General features: G+C 43.3%; 1 protein-coding gene across 4 annotated transcripts in view; it reads right to left on the reverse strand.

The window, feature by feature from the left end:
• KCNN2 (potassium calcium-activated channel subfamily N member 2) overlaps positions 1-21056 on the reverse strand; it is a 478995-nt gene that overhangs the window by 96785 nt on the left and 361154 nt on the right. For 3 of the 4 annotated variants that reach the window (XM_059175837.1, XM_059175836.1, XM_059175838.1), the window contains one exon: positions 5963-6381. The exons of the other annotated variant lie outside the window; for it this stretch is intronic. In XM_059175837.1, coding sequence (XP_059031820.1) covers positions 5963-6381 — 419 coding nt within the window. The remainder of the gene's footprint in view (positions 1-5962; positions 6382-21056) is intronic. 4 annotated transcript variants of the gene reach the window in all.

Raw genomic sequence — 21056 nt, forward strand, 5'->3', positions numbered from 1 at the left:
GAAAAAAAAAACAAACGGTGAATTTATTTGGCCACAAATGTCTTAACTAATTGAATCTTTTCCAGTGACAAACAGCACAGATTGTTCCTGTCTGCGTCTCTCCGTGGTAATACGGCCACCAAAGTTCCCAGCTCCCCGTTCCTGACCCCTTCTTTCTGTCCATCCCAAACTCAGCCCCCTCCCCCACATGATAAAACCTGTAGCAATCAGGAAAAGAATGTTGTGCAGAAAGTTAAAATGTCTTTCCATCTCTGAAACTTCAGTTATTGACAAGGGCCAATGCTGGTTCCCAGAAGATGTGGTCAAGCCAAAGCTCCTTTTCTCCTTGGGTATACCCAAAGCCCCTGCTCATATTAAATCTCCTGGAAGCCCTTACAGGAAAAAAGAAAAAAACAAAATGGAGCAAAATGCTTTCCTCCGCATAACCAGCACTGGCCCCCTGTTTCCCGTCCTACCCCTGGCAAATCAGTGTCCTCGAAAAGTTTCTGGTGAAGCACACTTCAGAATCAATACTCACCTATACTCATAACGAAAACAGTGATGTCTCAAAAAGTACAAGAGGGGATAATTCCCAGTTTTCAGGACCCCAAGCTACGGGGTTCAGACTTCTTGTAAGACATAAACGTTCCCGAAGAACGTTCCCAGGAAGAGATTCCTCCTCTAGGATGTCCCCCTCATTCGCCCAGAACATTTTCCAGAAGCCTCTAGATGTGCTGTGCTCAGTGGAAGGAGACGGATAGGTTTGCAAGCAAACTTCTCCAGAGACACATCTGGTTCCCTCTCTCTCTCAAAAGCTCTCTCCTTTCCAACATTTTCTTTTTTTTTTTTTTTTAACTTTTTTTTTAAGATTTTATTTATTTATTTGACAGAGAGATCACAAGTAGGCAGAGAGGCAGGCAGAGAGAGAGAGAGAGAGGAAGGGAAGCAGGCTCCCTGCTGAGCAGAGAGCCCGATGCGGGGCTCGATCCCAGGACCCTGAGATCATGACCTGAACTGAAGGCAGCAGCTTTAACCCACTGAGCCACCCAGGCGCCCCAAGATTTTATTTTCTTTTACTCATTTGTACAATTAGGAAATGTTACCTTTGGAAGAAGAAAGTTTGTCAATCCATTTAGTTTGCAATGAAGAAATTAAGATAAAAAGGAGTGAGCTGGTTGGCCTGAGGCCACTCAGCCCCTCTGCTGAGCAAGTGGAATGAAATCCCAGTGTCCCAGTCCAGAGTCTGGTCTCCCTCCCTTCCCCACCAGGCCACAGTTTGTTCCTGTTATTTAACTGCGGCCTACAGATTCTCAGTCTTCATATGAAATGGGAAAATTTCAGGCTCTAGTGTCTTTTTATGTGAACCCAAGTCTGGTCTGTCACCTCACAATGTCAGCCTGCTAAACACACACACAGACACAGACACACAGACACACAGACACACAGACACACACACACACACTTTGGACTGCTAGGAAGATGTGGCATCATTTGCCTGCAGTCTTCTGAATTTAGTGAAGATGGGTTCAAACAGTTGAGATGGACCGCTTTTGAAGAGAAAATGTATGGCATGTGCTCAGTTTTGAGGCCATTTGTCTCCTGGGTCCTTGGGGAGCAGACGTGTTGGGGACCACTCATACAGCTGTATGTACAGTTCAACTATGCTTCTACCCCCACTGGTACGTTGTTATATCTACTTTCCAACTAAGAGCAATTTTCATAAACTAAATGGGTTTATCAGCTAAGGGTTTCCATATTTATTCTTCAAACTTTATAGGTACATCTGCTCCAGAAAATATCATAAGCCTCTAAATACCATGACTGCTAGCAAACAAAGCCTTGCCATAATGAGTCCACGTTCCATTAAGAAGAAAACTTTAATCCTTCAAACGCCATAGTTACAAAGAAAAGGTAGAGAAAAGATTCAGAAACTTGATACTAAAAACTAATCACTCCAGAATTTCCTATAAAACAGACTTGACAAACATGCTGACCTTGGCTCCCTCAACTCCATGAAAATGACTGTAAATAACTGTTCAAGAAACAAAGCCTACAAAGCAGAAGCCCATGAGCAGAGCAAGAATGAGTGACAAGACAATATGAAGGGAACTGATAAAGCCAATGGACAGGTGATCACAGGCTTACCTGACTCACGGAAGGAGAATTTTAGACCAGGAATGGTAAAGAATCATGAAGAAACCATACTGGCATTGAGAACCAACCTGTGTCCCACCCCAAAACTCTGAAAATACTTGGCACCTGTACCTCTGCAAGTGGAGATCAGAACACAGCCCAAAAGGTGAGAACACGTTCAGATATATGTAAAAGCAAGTAGGTATCTAGATTCCCTTCTCCACTCTCTGTCACTTCTAGTACCTTTTGCCAACTGGCAGAAACCTGGAAGTTTGTTGTCTCGAGAGGTAAAACACAAGGTCAGCGGGCTGACGGCATCAAGCACCGTAGAGTAGTCTACCATGCTACAACTTGGAAAACAAATAACAAATAAAGGTTCACAGATTCGTGGTTGAGACCTCTTCTCTTCCCTTTCAATTCCAGTACACTGTCCCCTAAGCTTGCGCCTTCAAGGTAGGACAGAAGAAACAACATCCCATGAGCCTGTCGATCGTTTGGAGATAACAGAAAACATGTAAAGATACTAAAATTGGTCTTCTGGCACTGTCCCACTCCAGTAGTGAAGCTCACAGTTGACAACTTCTAGGTATGCAAAGAAAATTCCACTCAGCCCTTGAAGGTTACACTGCCAAGTAGGAACAGACTGCTGGGGTCGCCTAACTACTTAAGGAAAGCTAGAAGCCAAAACCAACAGAAAAATGAATCTTTGGGGGAAACAATACCTATACAAAGAGAAAGCATTTTCAAAAATTATCATTAATATCCCTGAATAAATAAAACAAGGCATCCAAGAACAAAAGTATGGTGTTATTTTTTTCAAAGGGGCACTTGGGATCAAACATGAGATCCTGGAAATTAATATAAATTAAAAAGAAAATAAAGTCCAATAGAAAGTACGGAAGAAGATGAATGGATCAAGAAGATGTGGTATATATACACAATGGAATACTATGCAGCCATCAAAAGAAATGAAATCTTGCCATTTGCAACAACATGGATGGAACTAGAGTGTATCATGCTTAGCGAAATAAGTTAAGCAGAGAAAGACAACTATCATATGATCTCCCTGATATGAGGAAGTGGTGATGCAACATGGGGGCTTAAGTGGGTAGGAGAAGAATCAATGAAACAAGATGGGATTGGGAGGGAGACAAACCATAAGTGACTCTTAATCTCACAAAACAAACTGAGGATTGCTGGGGGGAGGGGGTTTGGGAGAAGGGGGTGTGATTATGGACATTGGGGAGGGTATGTGCTTTGGTGAGTGCTGTGAAGTGTGTAAACCTGGTAATTCACAGACCTGTACCCCTGGGGATAAAAATATGTTTATAAAAAATAAAAAATTAAAAAGAAAGTACGGAAGATAAAAGGGAGGTTATCTTCTATAGAGCAAAAACAGAAATGGAAAAAAGTAAGAAAGAAAATGGGAAAATTAAAGAAGTAATAGAGGAGGACCAATATCCACACAACAAAACACAGGAACAAAAATCATTAAATAACTCAAGAAAATTTCCAAGAACTGAAGGACATTCATTCCAAGATCAAACAAGTCTATTAAATTCCTAGTTCTCTAAATTAAAAAAGATTCACACCAAGATGTACCCTATTGCAATTGTAGAATACCAATCCTAAAAGCTTCCAGAAAAAGAAAAAAGCATCAAAAATTGAGAATAGTAACAAACTGCTGGATCCTGGATGCCAGAGTAAAATGAAGGCTTTGATATTCTGAGCAAAAGTGATTTCCAATCTAGAGTTTTATATCCATCCCCCTTATCAAATAAGAAGGGAGAGAAGAACAAACATATCTACAAGCTCTCAAAAAATTCTCTCTCACCTATTACCTTTTCTTTCTTTTTTTTAAATTTATTTTTTATTTTCCGCATAACAGTATTCATTATTTTTGCACCACACCCAGTGCTCCATGCAATCCATGCCCTCTATAATACCCACCACCTGGTACCCCAACCTCCCACCCACCCGTCAATTCAAACCCCTCAGATTGTTTTTCAGAGTCCACAGTCTCTCATGGTTCACCTCCCCTTCCAACTTCCCCCAACTCCCTTCTCCTCTCTAACTCCCCATGTCCTCCATGCTATTTGTTATGCTCCACAAATAAGTGAACCCATATGATAATTGACTCTCTCTGATTGATTTAAAAGCCAGGGAGATGAAATCTGCCAAAACGAAGAATAGGTGAAAAGCAAGGAAGAAACGGGGTTCAAGAAAAAGGGTAGCCAACGTACAAAGAATCCAGAAAAAATTCCCAATGTGATGGGCAAATAGGTTAGAAGTAAAAATTGTTTTTCAAAGTGAAATTGATAGATTGCTCAATATAAATAAATCTAGCAAAAGAATATTTACACAATATGGGGAAAATAAAAAATGTACAGGAAAAGCAAAATGCTAACAAAATACTACACATAGTTCAAGCACAAATGCAGTTTACATAGTCATAAGGATGTTAATGTAGAATGATCAGTGTTGACATAATTTTGAGGGAGATGGAAATTACTCTTCTGGAGGGTGGAGTCATGAAAGGGGTATATATGTGTGAAAGAAAACTAAAATCCCAACTTTCCTAAAAAGCTAATGAAAAACCTAGTGGTAGCAACATAAGCTATAGCATCCCGAAATACAAAAAGCAATTACTAAAAACATTGACTAAAAGATCTTTGAGCGACTGCTGCGAAAAACCAAAATAGGGAAGGGATATTATAGGTTTGCTATTTTTGCAACAATTCTCACACAGAGAGTCTTCTTCATTAAACTGTATACATAATACCTTCAATTTTCAAAATCTAAACTAAAAAAAATCTGGTCATTACGGAGAACATCCTAAGATTTAACAGTTCTATCAATTACTAAATCGTTCCTATCTATTGCCAATTTCAACCTGGATTTTCTTAACCAAGGTTGCATGAGGCTTCACCCCTCATTATGATAGAGTTCCTCCTATTTATGTAACAAATCTATTTTTGTTTGTTAAAATGGCAAGGTTAATATCACTGATGCTATTACTAATTAATTTAGACTCACTGGGAAGTTCCCAAATTCTAAGAATGTATGTCTATCTCTAAACCACCAGAGTACCTCAGAAAATAAAACAAACCCCACTTCCCCTTCTCACTAACTGTTGAGTTTGATAAAAAAAACAAATAATATACCCATAAGCTCCTTACCAGTCTCACATGAACACTGGGTTAAATGGGCAGTACAATTGACAGACCACACTGAGATATTCCCAAAAGTTCAGACAGCCTGAATCACCATGTTTCCGCTGGATTTCTGTCTCAACAATAATCTATGCTATAACCAACGAGGCACCAAAATGATTCGGTGTTATCATGAAACAGACATTTCGGATAGAAACCTCCTATAAAATTTGTAGGTCTCCAAATTTTGACACAGAGTATAAAGACAGCCCTCTCTAGAAAACTGATCCAATTGGAAAGTAAAATGCATCATCAGGGTGCCTGGGGTCAGGGGGCTCAGTCGGTTCAGCATCTGACTCCTGACTTCAGCTCAGAGCATGATCTCAGGGTTGGGGGATCAGCCCCCAGTAGGGCTACGTGCTGGGCATGCAGCCTGCTTCCTATTCTCTCTCTCTCCCTCTACTCCTCCCCAGCCCCTGTGGTGCTATCCTCCCTCTCTCTCTTAAAAAAAAGGAAAAAAGTACATAATCATCAAGGCATCACTGTAAGCAAAAATGTGCAGTAAAGTTTCGTCAGACTCGTTTTAAAACACCAGAGAATCCAACATTTCCAAGCGTGAGTCACCGAGTGCCTCTGGTCTAAAATGTGTTCTTCCTCCCACTTGCAAATTATGTTCCCAGGAAAAGAAACAAACTTACCTTTCACAGGCTCGGACAGTCCAGGCGGCAATTATCCATAATGAGATACTAAACACCAAGAGTACAGTTCCTGGACAGATAGTCATTAACGTCTTCATAACAAAACGGGTATTGAAGTTTATCTTATTCAGTGCCCCGATGCTTCGAGAGGAGGCATCGGTGAACAGTTTGCTATGTAAGAGCATGACTCTGGCGATCAGATAGAGTCTTAAGAACATCGGGATAGATAAAATAATGTCCACATCGGCGGTGGTTGTGGATGGGGCATAGGAGAAGGCAAGCCGGGCCGTCCATGTGAACGTGTAATTCCCAGGTATGGGATGGATAGCACACACCAGTATTTCCAAGCAGATGAAGAAAATACGCTCATAAGTCATGGCTATTCTCCAGTCATCTGCTCCGTTGTCCACCATGAACAACTGAAAAAATAAAGTAGAAAGTCAGCTTCAGTATGGCACGAATGGTCCACAAGGGTTAGTGCAGAGTCGAAAGACACATTAACACGTGACTTGGAGCGATCGTGGTGAGCTAAGGGGTGTAATGCTTAAATGCTAGCCAGGTACGCTATTTTGAGGAAACGGTCTTGGCGCAAAAGGAGAACTTCACTTTGCAGACATTGAAAATGGGAAACGTTCTCCCTGGGTGCTGGAATTACTCTGGGGCCAATGCTCCTGGAGAATGGGGTAAGTTACATCATTTTATGAGAAGGGGCTTGGGATGATTGGGTAATGCCCCCACCCCCCATCCCCGCACATTTCGAGAGCCACAGTGAGCCTTAGGAACAATCTGTTCTCCACAACAAGCATCTGAACCTATAACCCTTCCCCCATTCTAACCACGTTCTCAGTGGAATCCATTTGCTCGTACCTCTGAGGTCAGTTACAGACTATAATGCAGCTGTAGCCGAGCCTTCTTACAGGAAATCTCATTGGCTTCAGGGAGAAAAATCAGAAGGGGCCACACACAAAGGTGGCAGAAACATTTCCTCCAGCTTCTCCACCTACAACTCTACCTTCCTCTTTTCTTCTATCCTTCCTCAGCCTTTCCTTTAAGTATGAGTTTGTTTTTTTTTTTACTAAAGATTCTTGTTTCAAAATGTCTGTCATTGCTCACACTGCAATGAAAAAAAGAAAAAGAAAAAGAAAACCAAAGAAAAAGGAGATAGATGTGTAGATGAATAGCTAGATAGACAGGCAGGAAATAAAAAGGACAGAAAAAGAAAGTTTCCTGTCTTCCTTTGGTTTCTCAGTAAACAAGTCCACCAGGCTCTGGGCGTCTGTCAACAACCAGAGGTATCTGGAAATGTTCGGTGACATTTCTGACTGTAACAGGGACTTGTGGGGGCTTCCTGGCATTTAGAGCTAGGAAACCTGGGGTGCCAACCATGCTGCAGTTCTGGGAGTCTGCCAAAACGCCCGTGGTGCTCCCCCATGAGGAAAGATGACATATTCCTTGTCTTCTGGTAAGGAGCCAACTTAAGCAGAAAGCGTGCGAGGGGAGCCACCCAAACGAGAACAATGCCTTCTCAGGTAAGTGAATCTTGCACAGGAGGTGGACAGAACAGGTCTGCTCCCTGGTTGGAGCCCATGGACTCTGCTTCTGTCGAGACTCAGGCGAGGGATCTTCCCCACTTGTCTACAAATGGCCATTCCCGGTTAATTATTCCACGGGGCGCAGCTATTTTCCAGGCTGCTATAAAATGTACCACTTCTTTCCGGTACCTCCAGTAGCTGGAGAGCCAGCAGAGTCTCCCCAAAACGTAGCAAATTTTAACAGCTGATGTTCAGTTTGGCAATGTAATGTCTCAAGGTGTGCCTCTGTCATGAGTTTTCGTCTAGGGACCATAAGGTGTTGGACAAATGCTAATTGACAAGAATGATGTTTTCCCAGTTTCTGGTAAAGAAACAGATCGCAAACACAGAGGACGCCAAGTGGGCTAGAGAATATTCTGGTTCGGTCTCACCACTTCCAATATGGCGTTGGCATCATGGATTGCTCTAATATATACAGAAAGACTGTCCTGATACAATGTTACGAGCCTGCTTGACTTTGTATCAGCGGGTGTTTACTGGGTACAACAAAACTCCAAAGGCATGTGATCCTGCAATCTCTTAAGATGTTTACATCCAAAAGAATGCTCCCTCAAAAAAGTGACTCTGAGAGGCTATATACATTCCAAAGATGTTGTCACTGCTCTCTTTAGAAACTGCTGTCAGGGCCTGGCACAAACCATGTAAGAAAAACAGTTCTGTTATTTAAATCCACATTTCCATTTCTACTGAAAATGGTATTACCCAGCTTGATTGTCTACTTTCTTCACCAAACTTGGCTCTGGATGACTTGGCAATCACTCAAATCCACCCCCCAAAACTCCACCCCAAGACTCCAGAGAGCCATACACGGAGCCAGAGAATCAGAGTGTAATTCCAAGACTTTCCACACACTGTTCCGGGCAGCAGGGGCAGAAATGCCACGGAAGTACCTTCCCAGGGAACTGGGGAAGAAATGTCAGGTTAGACAGAGAATTCAGAGATTGCTCCCCAAAAGCCTCCTGTCTTTCCAGGACTAGCCCGCTCCCTCCATCACTTACAGCACACCTGCTCCTCTGACCGTCCGTGCTGCTCAAGCCCATCACTTCACCTGTGACCTCACCAGCATTCTAAGCAGCCTGCCCCATTTGACCTACAGGTGGGCCTGCCCAGGATCCCTCCAAGCCAGGACCTGATGTCCAGGTTGCTGCAGGTGGACAGGCGGAGATGGGTTGGGAGTGTGTTGGCCTTAGTGCTCAGTGGAAGCCTCCACACCCCAAGGGACCATCCCCCCATCCTCCCTAGTGCCTGCTCTGGACAATCACCTTTCCCCTTGCCACCTTTTGGTATCCCTCTCTCCTAATGTGCTGTCCCCCCAAGACCAGAAATGCCCTCCCTGTTGTACCCTTTGGCCCCAAACTTAACGCATCTCACCCTTTTCTGCTTATTTCCCTTTTCTTGTGCCCAACTCATCTAAAGAAATGCTATACCCCAAACCAGTTCTTCCTCACTGAGAACCAGGGTTTCTGGGCTTCCTCTTTCCACAGAGTACAGAGCAAGGGCACATCCCAACTGTTCATTATAAGCAAAGGAAAGCAAACAAATGAGAACATCCCCCTACCCCCCACCGTGGCTCTGCCCTGCGGATAATAATTCATTTATTTTCCCAGTTTGCTTTCATTCCCCCAATGCACCACCCATGTGGCTCTTGCCCTCATCTGCCCACCACCTCTACTCTTATTAAAGTCGCTGAAGACGCCTCAGTTAGGAAATCCAGCCCTGCCCTCTGACTTTTTACCTGATCTCTCTGACATTAATCACTCCTTCCCTCCAAAGGGGAAAAAAAAAAAGTCTCTTCTCTAAGCTTGTGTGACATATATATATATATATATATATTTTAATCTGCCACCACTACAAAGAATCCAGCTCTTTCCTTTAAAAATCCACTTTCCTCCTCCCCATCTAAGTGCAGCTACTCTCCTGAGGTCCATCTCTGACTCTTGCCTGTCTCTGTACTTTCTAGGGAGATCTCCTGCCTGCCTTCTATCTCCATGACCAGAGCCTTCCACGGGAAGCTATATCCATCCTCTAACGACCTTTGTAAAAAGTGAATGACATCAGCCCGTGGCTTTCAGGATTAAAACCATTCAAAGACCCCCATTCTGCCATCTGGCTGTGCCTGTCTCTTGAACCTCAGTGCCTGTTCCCTCTGGTGGCAGGGATTCCAGAACATGCTACCGCTATGGCGCTCCTATGTGTCTGTGGCCCCTGGACTCTGTCCCCTGGCCTAGAAAGTCTTCCCACCTAGCAAATTCTTCTTCTTTCAAGACCCAACTCCACAGTCACCTCTTTTCAGGATGTTGTCCATGCTCAAACCGAATCTGCCAACTCGCTCTCCTTTGTTTTGTGATTCCCGCGTCTCTTAATGATGTTTCCTGATACCACGAAGGACGGTGAGGATTTCTTTGGAAGATTATCACCCCTACTAATCAGTGACGCTCCTTGAGGACAGGAACCGTGCTTGTTAAGTGAACTGCCTTGTTACTTCTCATTTAATACTGACTGTCCTAATCACTGCACAGGCGTAAGGTTAATTAAATATGCTCGCGGAAGAGGAGAACACTGAAGCATAATGTGAATGAACTAAATCTACGTCATTGCTCAAATGTGTGCAGAACACGTCCTACTAAATGCTAAGTCATGACAGCAACATAATTCTGCAATTCCGCAGGAAGTCAGAGAACATTCTTCTTCAGGAACTTGCCCAGAAAAATCTGCTGTCGCAACACTGCTTTTTTGCCACAAGGGGCTTCATCGACACCTCAGATGAGTTTATTTTGGTTTCATGCTTATCACGGTACATCTTTTGGAGTGAAAACCATTTCCTTGTCCTCTCTGCATAGTCCCCAGCCCTAACCGCTGCTTATTTCTTTTGCTGATACTTTTGTTCACTCAACAGCCAGTGGATGGGAGACTCGGCATTGCACCGGGGACTGCGCTCCATATAGGGCTTCTAGTAGGACTCACAGCAGAGCAAGCGGCGGCTCTGCGGAGCTGACTTCCACTGGGAAAGAAAGGCAAAGTCAAGAAAGCAGACTCGGAGCCATTTGAGAAAGGAATTCTGCCTGTGGACACTGCTCTGAAGGAAACACACAGGAGATGAAAGACGGAAAAATATCCCGACGGTGACGGCAGATGCGGGCCTCAGGGAAGACGTGCGGGGAAGAAGTACCATTTCAGGAGATGGTACCTGGATGAGGGGGAGAGCCAGTCATATAAACAGCCAGGAGAAGAATATTCTAGACTGGGAAAAGAGCATGTGGAAGGGCCGTGGGCTTTCCCCAGCTGAGCGTGCTTAAGGAAACAAAAGGACACCGGGGTGTTGGACACTCAGTGATCCCCAGGCAGAGTAGAAGGAGATGAATTTGAAGAAGAGACAGATCGGGATCAGACATGCAGGATGCTGTTGGCCATGGAACCGAGGCTGGATTTCACTCCAGGCGCAGCGGGCACTGGCTTAAGGGTAGGCAGAAGGGTGGCAGGAGCTGGTTTATAGCTTTAAGGGTTCATCCTCACTGTAAGGGAAACCAGAGGACACAGGGAGGATACAAGGGAGGACATTCTATCGCCGCTGATTGGTTGTACTTAGTATCCCCATGACCTGGACCGGGAGGTGGGGGTTGCCATAGAAATGGAGACAGTGGGCGTGCTAGAGACAGAGTTTGCAGATCTTGCTAGAACTTGGTGATGGGCTGAATGTGGGAGTGATAAAAGAAAGAAAAGAATCCTAGGTGGCTGAGCTTCTACCCTGAAAAACACAGTGGAGGGCCATGCCATTTCCTGAGGACAGTGGGCTGGTGGGGGGCGGGGGAGAAGGGGACGAAAGGAAAGAGTGTGTGCTGGCCTCCATCATCGCAGTGCAGAGCCCAAGTAGGCAGCAGTTTATGCAAGTCACTGAGAGAAGTCAGGACGACAGGAATGAACGTGGAAGGTAGCACTCGTTAGGTGCTGTTCTCAGATGAGGTAGAAATAAAAAGATGGCACACGTGGCATGAGGAACCCCCAAAGCAGAGGGCAGCTGGAAGGTCAAGCCCAGCTTGAAACACAGGAACACAGGAAAGTGTGCTGGGGTCAAGGTTGAGGGCTGCCAATCAAAACTACAAAATAGTATTTCTATAGAGAAAACGAAACCGTCCGAAACATCACAGTCATTCAATCACTGATTCCATGTTGGGGATTAAAATTCACCAGCAAAAATGTTCCCATTATATTCCATAGGATCCATATATATGATCGGGTGTTTTGTTTTGTTTTGTTTTTTCAAAGATTTTATTTATTTATTTGAAAGAGAGAGAGAGAAAGCAGGAGCAGGGGGTAGGGGGAGAGGGAGAAGCAGACTCCCCGCTGAGAAGGGAGCCAGATGCGAGGCTTGATCCCAGGACTCTGGGATCATGACCTATACGATCAGTTTTAAGCTCACTTGCAGGGGAGTCAGAGGAAGCACAATGACAGATACTAAAACATCTTTATATTCATTTTTCAGGTGGATGTTAATAAGAAAGGTTTCCGAGAGCGAGCATGACAGTTCTACGTGCTTGCCTTCAGAGCTGTGCTCAGCAGTCTTCGCCAGAGGTCTAGAGGAGCCTTCAGGCATAAGACAGAATGTGTCCCCAGAAAATACTCCACCATAAGCTTCAGCGTCTCAATGCCACTGCTCTGATATCCAAAACACACTATACTGGAAGCCTAGTCTCCAAGATGAATTGCCAGGGCAGGTCATTAGCAGGAAGAGGGTCTGGAACTCCGTGGGAGAGGCCTGCCCCATGAGCCCGTCACCTGCTGGTGTGAGGACCTCTGCTTAGCCAGCTCTCCAAAAGAAGGAGCTCAGATGCAGCTGCTCCAGCTGCCTTGTCTGTGTGCATTTCCCCCGGAGGGGGGTTACTGTCTGGTCCGAGACTGTATCTGGCATACCCCACATTTCCTTTCTTGTAAAGAACCCAGGGAAGTGCTCAGTACAAAAGTGACACTTAAAAAACAGATCCTGAATAAAGTAATTACAGCTGTGGATTTGTTAAGAAAGCCAATATAGGGGAAATGGCCAGGAAAACTTGCAAAAGCAAGGATAACGAGGCAGATGTAGCTCTGATTATTAAATAATATAGTAATAATTAAAACCATGTGATACTGGCATATAAAATGACTGAGAGGCCAGAGGAAGAGAATTGTCTAAAATTGATGCAATACAAAAAAAATAAAAATAAAAATAAAAAATAAAATAAAATTGATGTAATACACTGAGCTATTCGCAGTACCATAAAGGCAGAGGATTAAATCGGGGGGGGGGGGGCATAGAGTTTATGGAAAACTGGTTTGGGAACAACCACGTAGCCATCTGGAAAGATATAAAGTTGAACCAGTGCCTTATACCGAATATATCAAGAAAAACTGCAGGGGCACCTGGGTGGCTCAGTCAGTTAAACGTCTGCCTTCGGCTCAGGTCATGATCCCATGGTCCTAGGATTGAGTCCCGCATCGGGGCTCCTTGCTCAGTGGGGAGCCTGCTTCTCCCTCATTTCTGCCCCTCCCCCTGCTTATACTCTTTTCTCTCTCTTTCTGACAAATAAATAAATAAAATCTTAAAAAAGGAAAACTCCAAGTGGATGAAAGATTCAAATATTAGGAAGATTTAGAAAATGAAACCACTGACGAAATCACTTAAGAACTATTCTGTAAGCTCACCAAAACCAAACCAAAACAAAACAAACAAAAAAAAAAAACTGACAAAAACCCCAGAGCCTTAAAACATGGAGACGCTTAACTGCATCAAACTTGTTTTCTGCACCTGATCAGAGAGTAAAAAGACCAACACCATGTGGGGAAAAATGCTCACAAGGGTTCAGACAAAGGACTCATTTCCCTGGTATGTGTAAGTTTCTACAAGTCCTTAAGAGACAAGCAATCCACCAGGAAAAAAAAAGAAAAGAAAAGATAAAAGCCATAAACAACAGGTCATGGAAAAGGAACTAAAAATGTCTTAAACGTTTTTCTTTTTTTTTTTTTTTAAGATGCTCAACCTTAATTCTAGGAAGAAAATGAGATGCCACTTTTTGACCTGTCATGTTGCAAAAAGATGAAAAGATGGACCAGCTTTGTCACCCAGTATGCTAATCCAGGTGTGTGAACGCCAATATGTTCATACATTGTAGGTGGACATGTGCACTGCTATGATCCCTGAGGGAGCCAGGTTACCAGGTCAGAAATGTACATACTCTTTAGGGGCGCCTGGGTGGCTCAGTGGGTTAAGGCCTCTGCCTTCGGCTGAGGTCATGATCCCAGGGTCCTGGGACTGAGCCCTACATCAGGCTCTCTCCTCTGCAGGGAAACTGCTTCCTCCTCTCTCTCTCTCTCTCTGCCTGCCTCTATGCCTACTTGTGATCTCTGTCAAATAAATAAATAAATAAAATCTTTAAAAAAAAAAAAAAAAAAGAAATGTACATACTCTTTGACCTACTAATTCTACTTCAAGTGAAGCTTGTCCAATTGCTATATTTGCATGTGTGATTATGAACATATAGGATTTGTTACAACTTCGCTTCCTGTATCTTAATGAAACAGTAGATACAATCTATCCACTAATAAGAGAAGGAGTTCCACCCATTTCCAACCAAATGGAAGAGTATGACATTAAAACACGATGGGGAAAACTGTTACATACTATTGAAGAAAGTGATCTAGGAAGTAACCCAGTTTCACATCTGACATGACGCTATGCTAGAACTTGCATAGTACTGCAGGGGGGCATATATTTCTACGTGCATAAAACACTTCTGAAAGAATATTCTAGAAAGGATAAGTGTGGCTCAAGGCAATTGAGCTGAGTTGCTGGGGATCCGAAATGGAAGGGAGACCTGTAATTCCACAATCTTGAATACTTTTCTATTTCAGAGCCTTGTGAATAAATAAACATGTTAATTAATAAAAATAAGGGATCATGAATGGTACATGATGAATCAGGTCATGAGACATTCGCAAGCACCCTGATCAACAGTCTCCACGTGGAAAACTGCATGACTAGAAAATCCTAGCTGACAGTCACAACCTACAGAACCGAACACACCAAATCCAACTTATATCTAAAATATCCTGCTTGCTAAGTAGAACCTTGAACCGTGACATTACGTAACTGTTTCCAGCAGCATGAACAAAAATAAATAAGCTTTCTTGGTTAACCTTTAAACCAAATACTCAATAAAACCAAGCTCTTTTTTTTTTTCCTGTTCAGTTATTGAGTGCTTCTATTTGTCAGATTCTGTGGCTACAAAGATTCAAAAGCCTCTCGGTGTTGGATGAGGAAGAGAAATACAAGTGAATGTTTAGAGTGCCTGTAGAAACAGTCTCAGCGGACAAGGGGTTGGGGGAGGAGGCTACCTGATGGAAACAGACATGGACGTCGTGCCTGCCCATCCCTTCCTCCTTTGTCGCCTGGATCCTTCATAAAACTTGGGACTGTGACCTTCCAAGTTCAGTTCTAGGATACCTGCCAGATAATGGTCCCAAAGTAATTGCAGGGAACTGTGTTCATTCAAAAAAGAGGCCCCTTCCGGAGAAACCAGCTTTTGTAAACTGTGAGCGAAGAAGCGAATTATGAGGTTCCTCATCAAACTGTGGCCAAGACTCACTCAGTGCAGAGATGAGACCACAACTGCCCATCCCAAACTAGGTCAAAGGACAAACAGGGGAAGAGAGACATCTTTTCAATGGCCTCGCTGAAATGTCCTACCAGACCCTCCACCCAGAACTGGAGAGGAAGCGGAAACAGGAAAGCTCGGTTCAGAATTCATGTTCGAGGTCCAGTCCTGAGCAAAACCAGGAAGAAACACACAGCACACTGTGTCTGTCATTCCCTTGCCCCAAGCCCGCTGCTTTTCCTGGCTCTTGGAGTCTTCTGTGCACACATGCTGTCCGGAGAGGTTTCTGTCTCTAAGGAGGAGGACTTCAGAGCCAATGCAGTAAATTCATATTCACCGAAAGGCCTCCTCCCTGTGTGAAGAGTGTAGATGAACAAACTTGCCCCAAAGGCTTGGGGCCCGGATAGTCTAAATTGTTGCATAACCTTGGGACGTCATTGAAACTTCACGGACCTAGTTTCCACCATCTATCACATGGAGACACTGTTCTTTGCTGTCTCTGAAACTACTTGTGATGAAGACACCTTGTATGTCGGGGACAACCTGTCAACAGGCCAACCCAGTGCCATTCCTGTCCCTCTCCTCCCTTGCCTGTCGCCATGACAGAGATACCCATGTTCCCAGACTCCTTTGTAGTCACATGATGCAGCTCTGACTGGAAGTCAGAAGCAAGAGGTTGCTGGAGGACTAAATGGGTAGGCTTTGCTTTCTGGATAGAATTAACCTCTGGTTCCCAATGCCTTCTTCCTTCCCTTCCTCTAGACCCAGAGAAGAGGGGATGTCCTGGGTCTGCAGCAGATGTCTTGCGACCATAAGGAAAAGGCCAAATGTATCACAGTAACAGCAGCCCCGACAACTTAAGCCACTGAGGCAGCCTAGTTGTGTCAGCTGCTGTTAGCTGGGGGTCTTCTCCCATCTGAGCAGCCAAAAGTAGGCCTACATTTAACTTAATACACATTAAGGGGGCGTGTGAGGGTCCATGAGAGATAAAAGATACTCACTTACTGAAACACTTCATGGGGAGAGCAGCTAAACAATCCAGAAGGGTTGGTTCTCAAGATGAGGCAAGAGCCGCTCTGCTGACCTGAATAAAAGCGACCCCATGATTAAGTAATAATATTCCACGAGCCTTCAAGGGGTGCCAGGTGGACGGGGGGGGGGGGGGGGAGTACCTGAGTTAAATGTTAACTTGTGATATAAAAATGGGAAAATGTATCATGGCAGATGAGGAAGGGAATCTGGTAAGGAAGGACGGTAAAGCAAAGCCAGTGTTGAAAGGAGTTCTAGAAACTTCCACTGTACCTATTTTGGAAAGAATTCTTATCATTTGTTCAAATTAAGAGTTTCTGAAGTCCTTCTCTTCTGACTTACACAAGAGCTGTGCTACAGACCAAAATCCCAGAACTGTCTGCTGAGGTGCAGTCATAGGTAAGTTTATCATATTATCTATGCCCAGCTGCTCTTAACACTTATTTAAAATCTTAACTCCCCCCTGCCCACTTTCATGTGGCTTCTCTCAACTGTGTCTAAACCCATATAGCCCCACTTGGGCATTTTACACATGTTGAGCGACTACAAGGGAGTGTTTTCTCATATGGTTTGGGAGTTGATTCTAGAAATCACTTCTGAACTTCTCCAGAAAGCAAGCATGTTTTCTCCTCTTGAGTTCTCCCAACAGTGAGGTCAGAGAAAACACTAGGATGAATGGCTGTGGGGCCTCTGCTCTAGGGTCCATGTTCTGAAGATCTAAGTTCCTCGTGAGTTTCCACCTCTGACCAGCTCTGTGATCTCAAGACGGTGACTTAAACTTTCTAAGCCTCCATTTTAACATTCAAGGAGGGCTTAACAAGACCATCTCTCTCATGGAGTGGGACAGTGCTCCACTAAAGTTAGTTTCCTTCATAATGATTAATTTTGGTACTGGGTCCACAGCTGGCCTCCAAGGAATAAATGTACTCTTAATGAACTAAAGATGGAGTAAGAAGAAATGGACAGACAGACTGACTGTAGCTACTGGAAGGGATAAACATCCAGATAGGAGGAAATGAGAAACTGGAATAAAATTCCTCCATAGTCACTTTTTTATGAATTTTTCATCAATAAACCTTGGGTTAACCATCTACACATTTTGAGAGGGATCCTCAGATCACTTGGGGGGCTGGTAGGGGATAATTCCTAAGTAAAGTAAAACAAACATAGCAAGTCCTAAAGCCATGAAATAACTTAATATGGACCAACTCCACTGAATTGAAAAATTTAATCTGAAATGGTAAAAACCGCATATTTTCACTTGAAGCATTATAGTAATTATTGCTACATGGCTGAAATGTGTTATCATCTCCTTAGTTATTTTAAGCACTTAAAAAGCTAGCTAAAAGCCCACTGCATTTATTATCTCATTTGCCCTTATAACAGTCCAATTAAAGGACAATTGAAAGAACTTGGTCACGGTCACATCACAAATTACCAGGAAAACAAAAAAACAAAAAAACAAAAAAAAAAAAAAAAAAAAACACACACAACCAAAAACCTGCAGCTCAAGTTCACGTCTTCCAGCATTCACATCCTTGGATGGGGGCATTGGGCTGAACTGAAAGGTTGGATGCAAATCCAATATTTATAAAGCAAATAAACACTTCCCCACTAATTTACATTATGATTTCTAAAATGTCACATCTTCACTCCTTGGTGATCCTGGGTGACAGTCACCGCTCAGACTTCCCACTTCTCCGGCAGAAACAAACACTTGAATAAACCCACATGTTCCACTCAATGCCCTGTGGTCACAGAAACGGACTGTTCCCGAGTTCAGGCTTTCTCCAACTTGGATACATTTCACCCTGGATGCTTTCTTCTAACTTCAGTTGCACAGACCCTCCAACTGTACACGGTACTTGAGATGAAATCTGAGAGCTGTTTTAAAGTGAGTTTAACTCGCCATATTGTTTCTAGGGCCAGGTACTGCCCTGACCTGTTAACATGTCTTTGTTCACTTAAAACACAAAACCCCTCAAGGAAGTAGCTACCGCGATCATCATCTCCATTTTAGGGATGAAGAAATGGAGGCTTAGGGGTTAGAAGATGAGCCAGGGTTGTATGGTAGGAAATTATGGGGCTGGAATATGAACCCAAAGCAAGCCAGCTTCAGAACGTGCGTCTAGAGTAAGTGGACTGTTTCATGTCCCTTAGCCAGTCAAAAAATAATTTTAGAAGGTTCCTATGTGGCTCAGTTGGCTAAACTTCTGACTCTTGGTTTTCAGCTCAGGTCATGATCTCAAGGTCATGGGATTGAGCCCCACATACTGCTCTGTGCAGTCTGCTGTTGGGGAGTTTGCTTGAGATTCTCTCTCTCTGTCCCTCCCCCTACTCATACGTGTGTGTGTGTGTGTGTGCACCTGCACATGTGCTCTCTCTCTGAAAATAAATAAGTAAATCTTTTTAAAAAATAAAACAGTTTTAGGAAGAACACCAGACAACACAGCAACAGCATCAGATGAACCCATATGTTATTAACAAGTCTGATTATGTAGGGTCCTAGCATGCAGCCAAGGAGAAACAATATATCAATGGGGAAGGAAACAGCAGATTGAAGAAAGAGAATTATTACATTTAGTATATCATATGTAGCTGGAAGCAGCAACTGAAAGGAAAGGCACACAACACAGTAAAGAGCAGATATAAGGTCTCAAAGACCAAACAACTGGGACACTTGGGTGGCTCAGTTGGTCAAGCAACAGCTTTTGGCTCAGGCTATGATCCTTGGGGAAGGGATCCTGCTTCTTCCACTGACCCTCCCATCTCTCATGCTCTCTCTCTCTCAAATAAATAAATAAAATCTTAAAAAAAAAAAAAAAAGATCAAACAGTCTCATACACCTCAATCACCGAAAGGACATCACTGCATTATAATACAATCCAGTATCTCCTGTTCCAAAAAGTGATGCTGACTTTAACAGAGCCTCTGTGAGATTTAATAGGTCCTCTTCTCGAAGGCAAGAGTACATAAAATCATTACACCTATGTCTATATTTGAGAAATGTTTCTACCTTGACTGCTAAAATAAAAATTGATGTGAAATAATTGATTAAAATCTCCTTCAAAGTTCTAAAAAGAAATGAGTCAGCCTAGAAGTCTTATACATATGGAAGCTACATTTCAGGGAGAAGAAAAAGGTGAAAGGCATTTTCAGACAGAAAACTGAAGAGCAAAAGTAGCTGCTCCAGGATGTCCTACGAAGAAGATGGGACCCAGAAGGAAAGAGCTTGAGGAGCCAAGAAACAGGTCAGCATGCTCGTAAGGGGGAATAAAAACTCACTGTAAATAAATACTGTCATTAACATAATCAGAATAACTAATTGAAACGAGGCTGTACAAGCAAGATATAAATAAAATCTTGGCCATCCATAATGTCGATGGAGAGAGGAAGGGGGATTCAGAATGAAGGTTTCTAAGGGTTGTTACAGCACGTGGGAAGAAGAGGAATTCTCACTAACTTCAGAATCACTAAATATACATATTTGCTAAAAATGATAGAGTAACCACCAAAAGAGTAGAAACAAATTGTGTAACATCTAAGCTGTTAGAGGGGAAAAAAAAAAAAAGAATTTTTAAAAATCCTCACATCACCCAACATAAAGAAAGGAAAAAGATAGAAGCAGTGGGGAAACATTTTGAAGTCAAAATAAATGTCAGAAATAAGCATCAAAATAACTGTGGCTATAATAGCCTATACATCCCAAGTATAATGCTGAGTGGGGAAAAAAACAAGTTGTAATTTAACAGGTACGACATAGCACTGACTCGAAATGCACAGAATTACACATATTGTAGGTAGGTTAGAAAGACATTAACATTTAGTGGACATAGGAAACCATGGGCTGGAAGGCTACACACGCCATCGTGAATGGCAGGTGCCTCTACGGGCAGGGGGAGAAAAATGTGACTTGGAAGAAAACGAAGAACAGTTCATCTTTGGCTGTGATGTTCTTTTTCACCTACGAGAAATAAGATCTGGAGGGAAAATGAAACAAAAAAGCCTACAGCTGATAGGCAAAGAGAGAGGGAGACTCTGGGAAGGAACACTTCTGAAATGTCAGGGAAGCTCATCTGAGTCTCCCTCCCAGCGTGGGGGCTCTGGGTCCTTTCTTCTTTCCTTTCTTGGGGATGACAAAAGGCTCCGATGGAGCTGAAACCAGGGAAGATGATGTGAAGGAGGAAACTCTCCAGAATGATTCTTCAAGCTCAAGGGCACAGAGAGCCTTGGCAACTGGGAAAATATCCCAGAAGCCCAGGATACAAGAGCCCAAAGTCTATATACAAATCATTGGGAACAATATTTTTTGTGCCTTTTATTTTGCAATTTTTCAGGGTGCCTGGGTGACTTAGTTGGTGAGGGGTCTGCCTTCAGCTCAGGTCATGATCCTGGGGTCCTGAGATCCAGTCCCCATGTCCCGTTCCCTGTTCCCTGCTCAGTGGGGAGCTTGTTTCTCCCTCTCCCTCTGCCCTGCCCCCTTGCTTGTGTGCAAGCTCTCTCTCTCCCCCTCTCCCTGCTCTCTCAAATAAATACATAAAATCTTAAAAAAAAAAAAAAAGAGAGAGAATTTTCCCAGCTAAGCCCTCAAAGTTCGTTCCAGTGGGGCATTATGAAACACGTTAAACCCAGCCTCATGACAGCCAAGGTTAAGCAAAGTGTACTATGCTGTCGCTTAGTGCTTAATTCCCCAAACTTCCTTTTTTTTTATTTAATTATTGTGTTATGTTAGTCACCATACCAAACTTCCTTTTTTAAAACATTCTACTTTACTCTTCTGTAGCTGTCACACAGTGCTATATTAATAGTTACTTTCCCGATTTCAAAAACAACAGGACAAAATAAACA

The sequence above is a fragment of the Mustela lutreola genome, chromosome 5 (genome assembly GCF_030435805.1).
Source record: "Mustela lutreola isolate mMusLut2 chromosome 5, mMusLut2.pri, whole genome shotgun sequence".
NCBI classification, from domain to species: Eukaryota; Metazoa; Chordata; class Mammalia; order Carnivora; family Mustelidae; genus Mustela; species Mustela lutreola.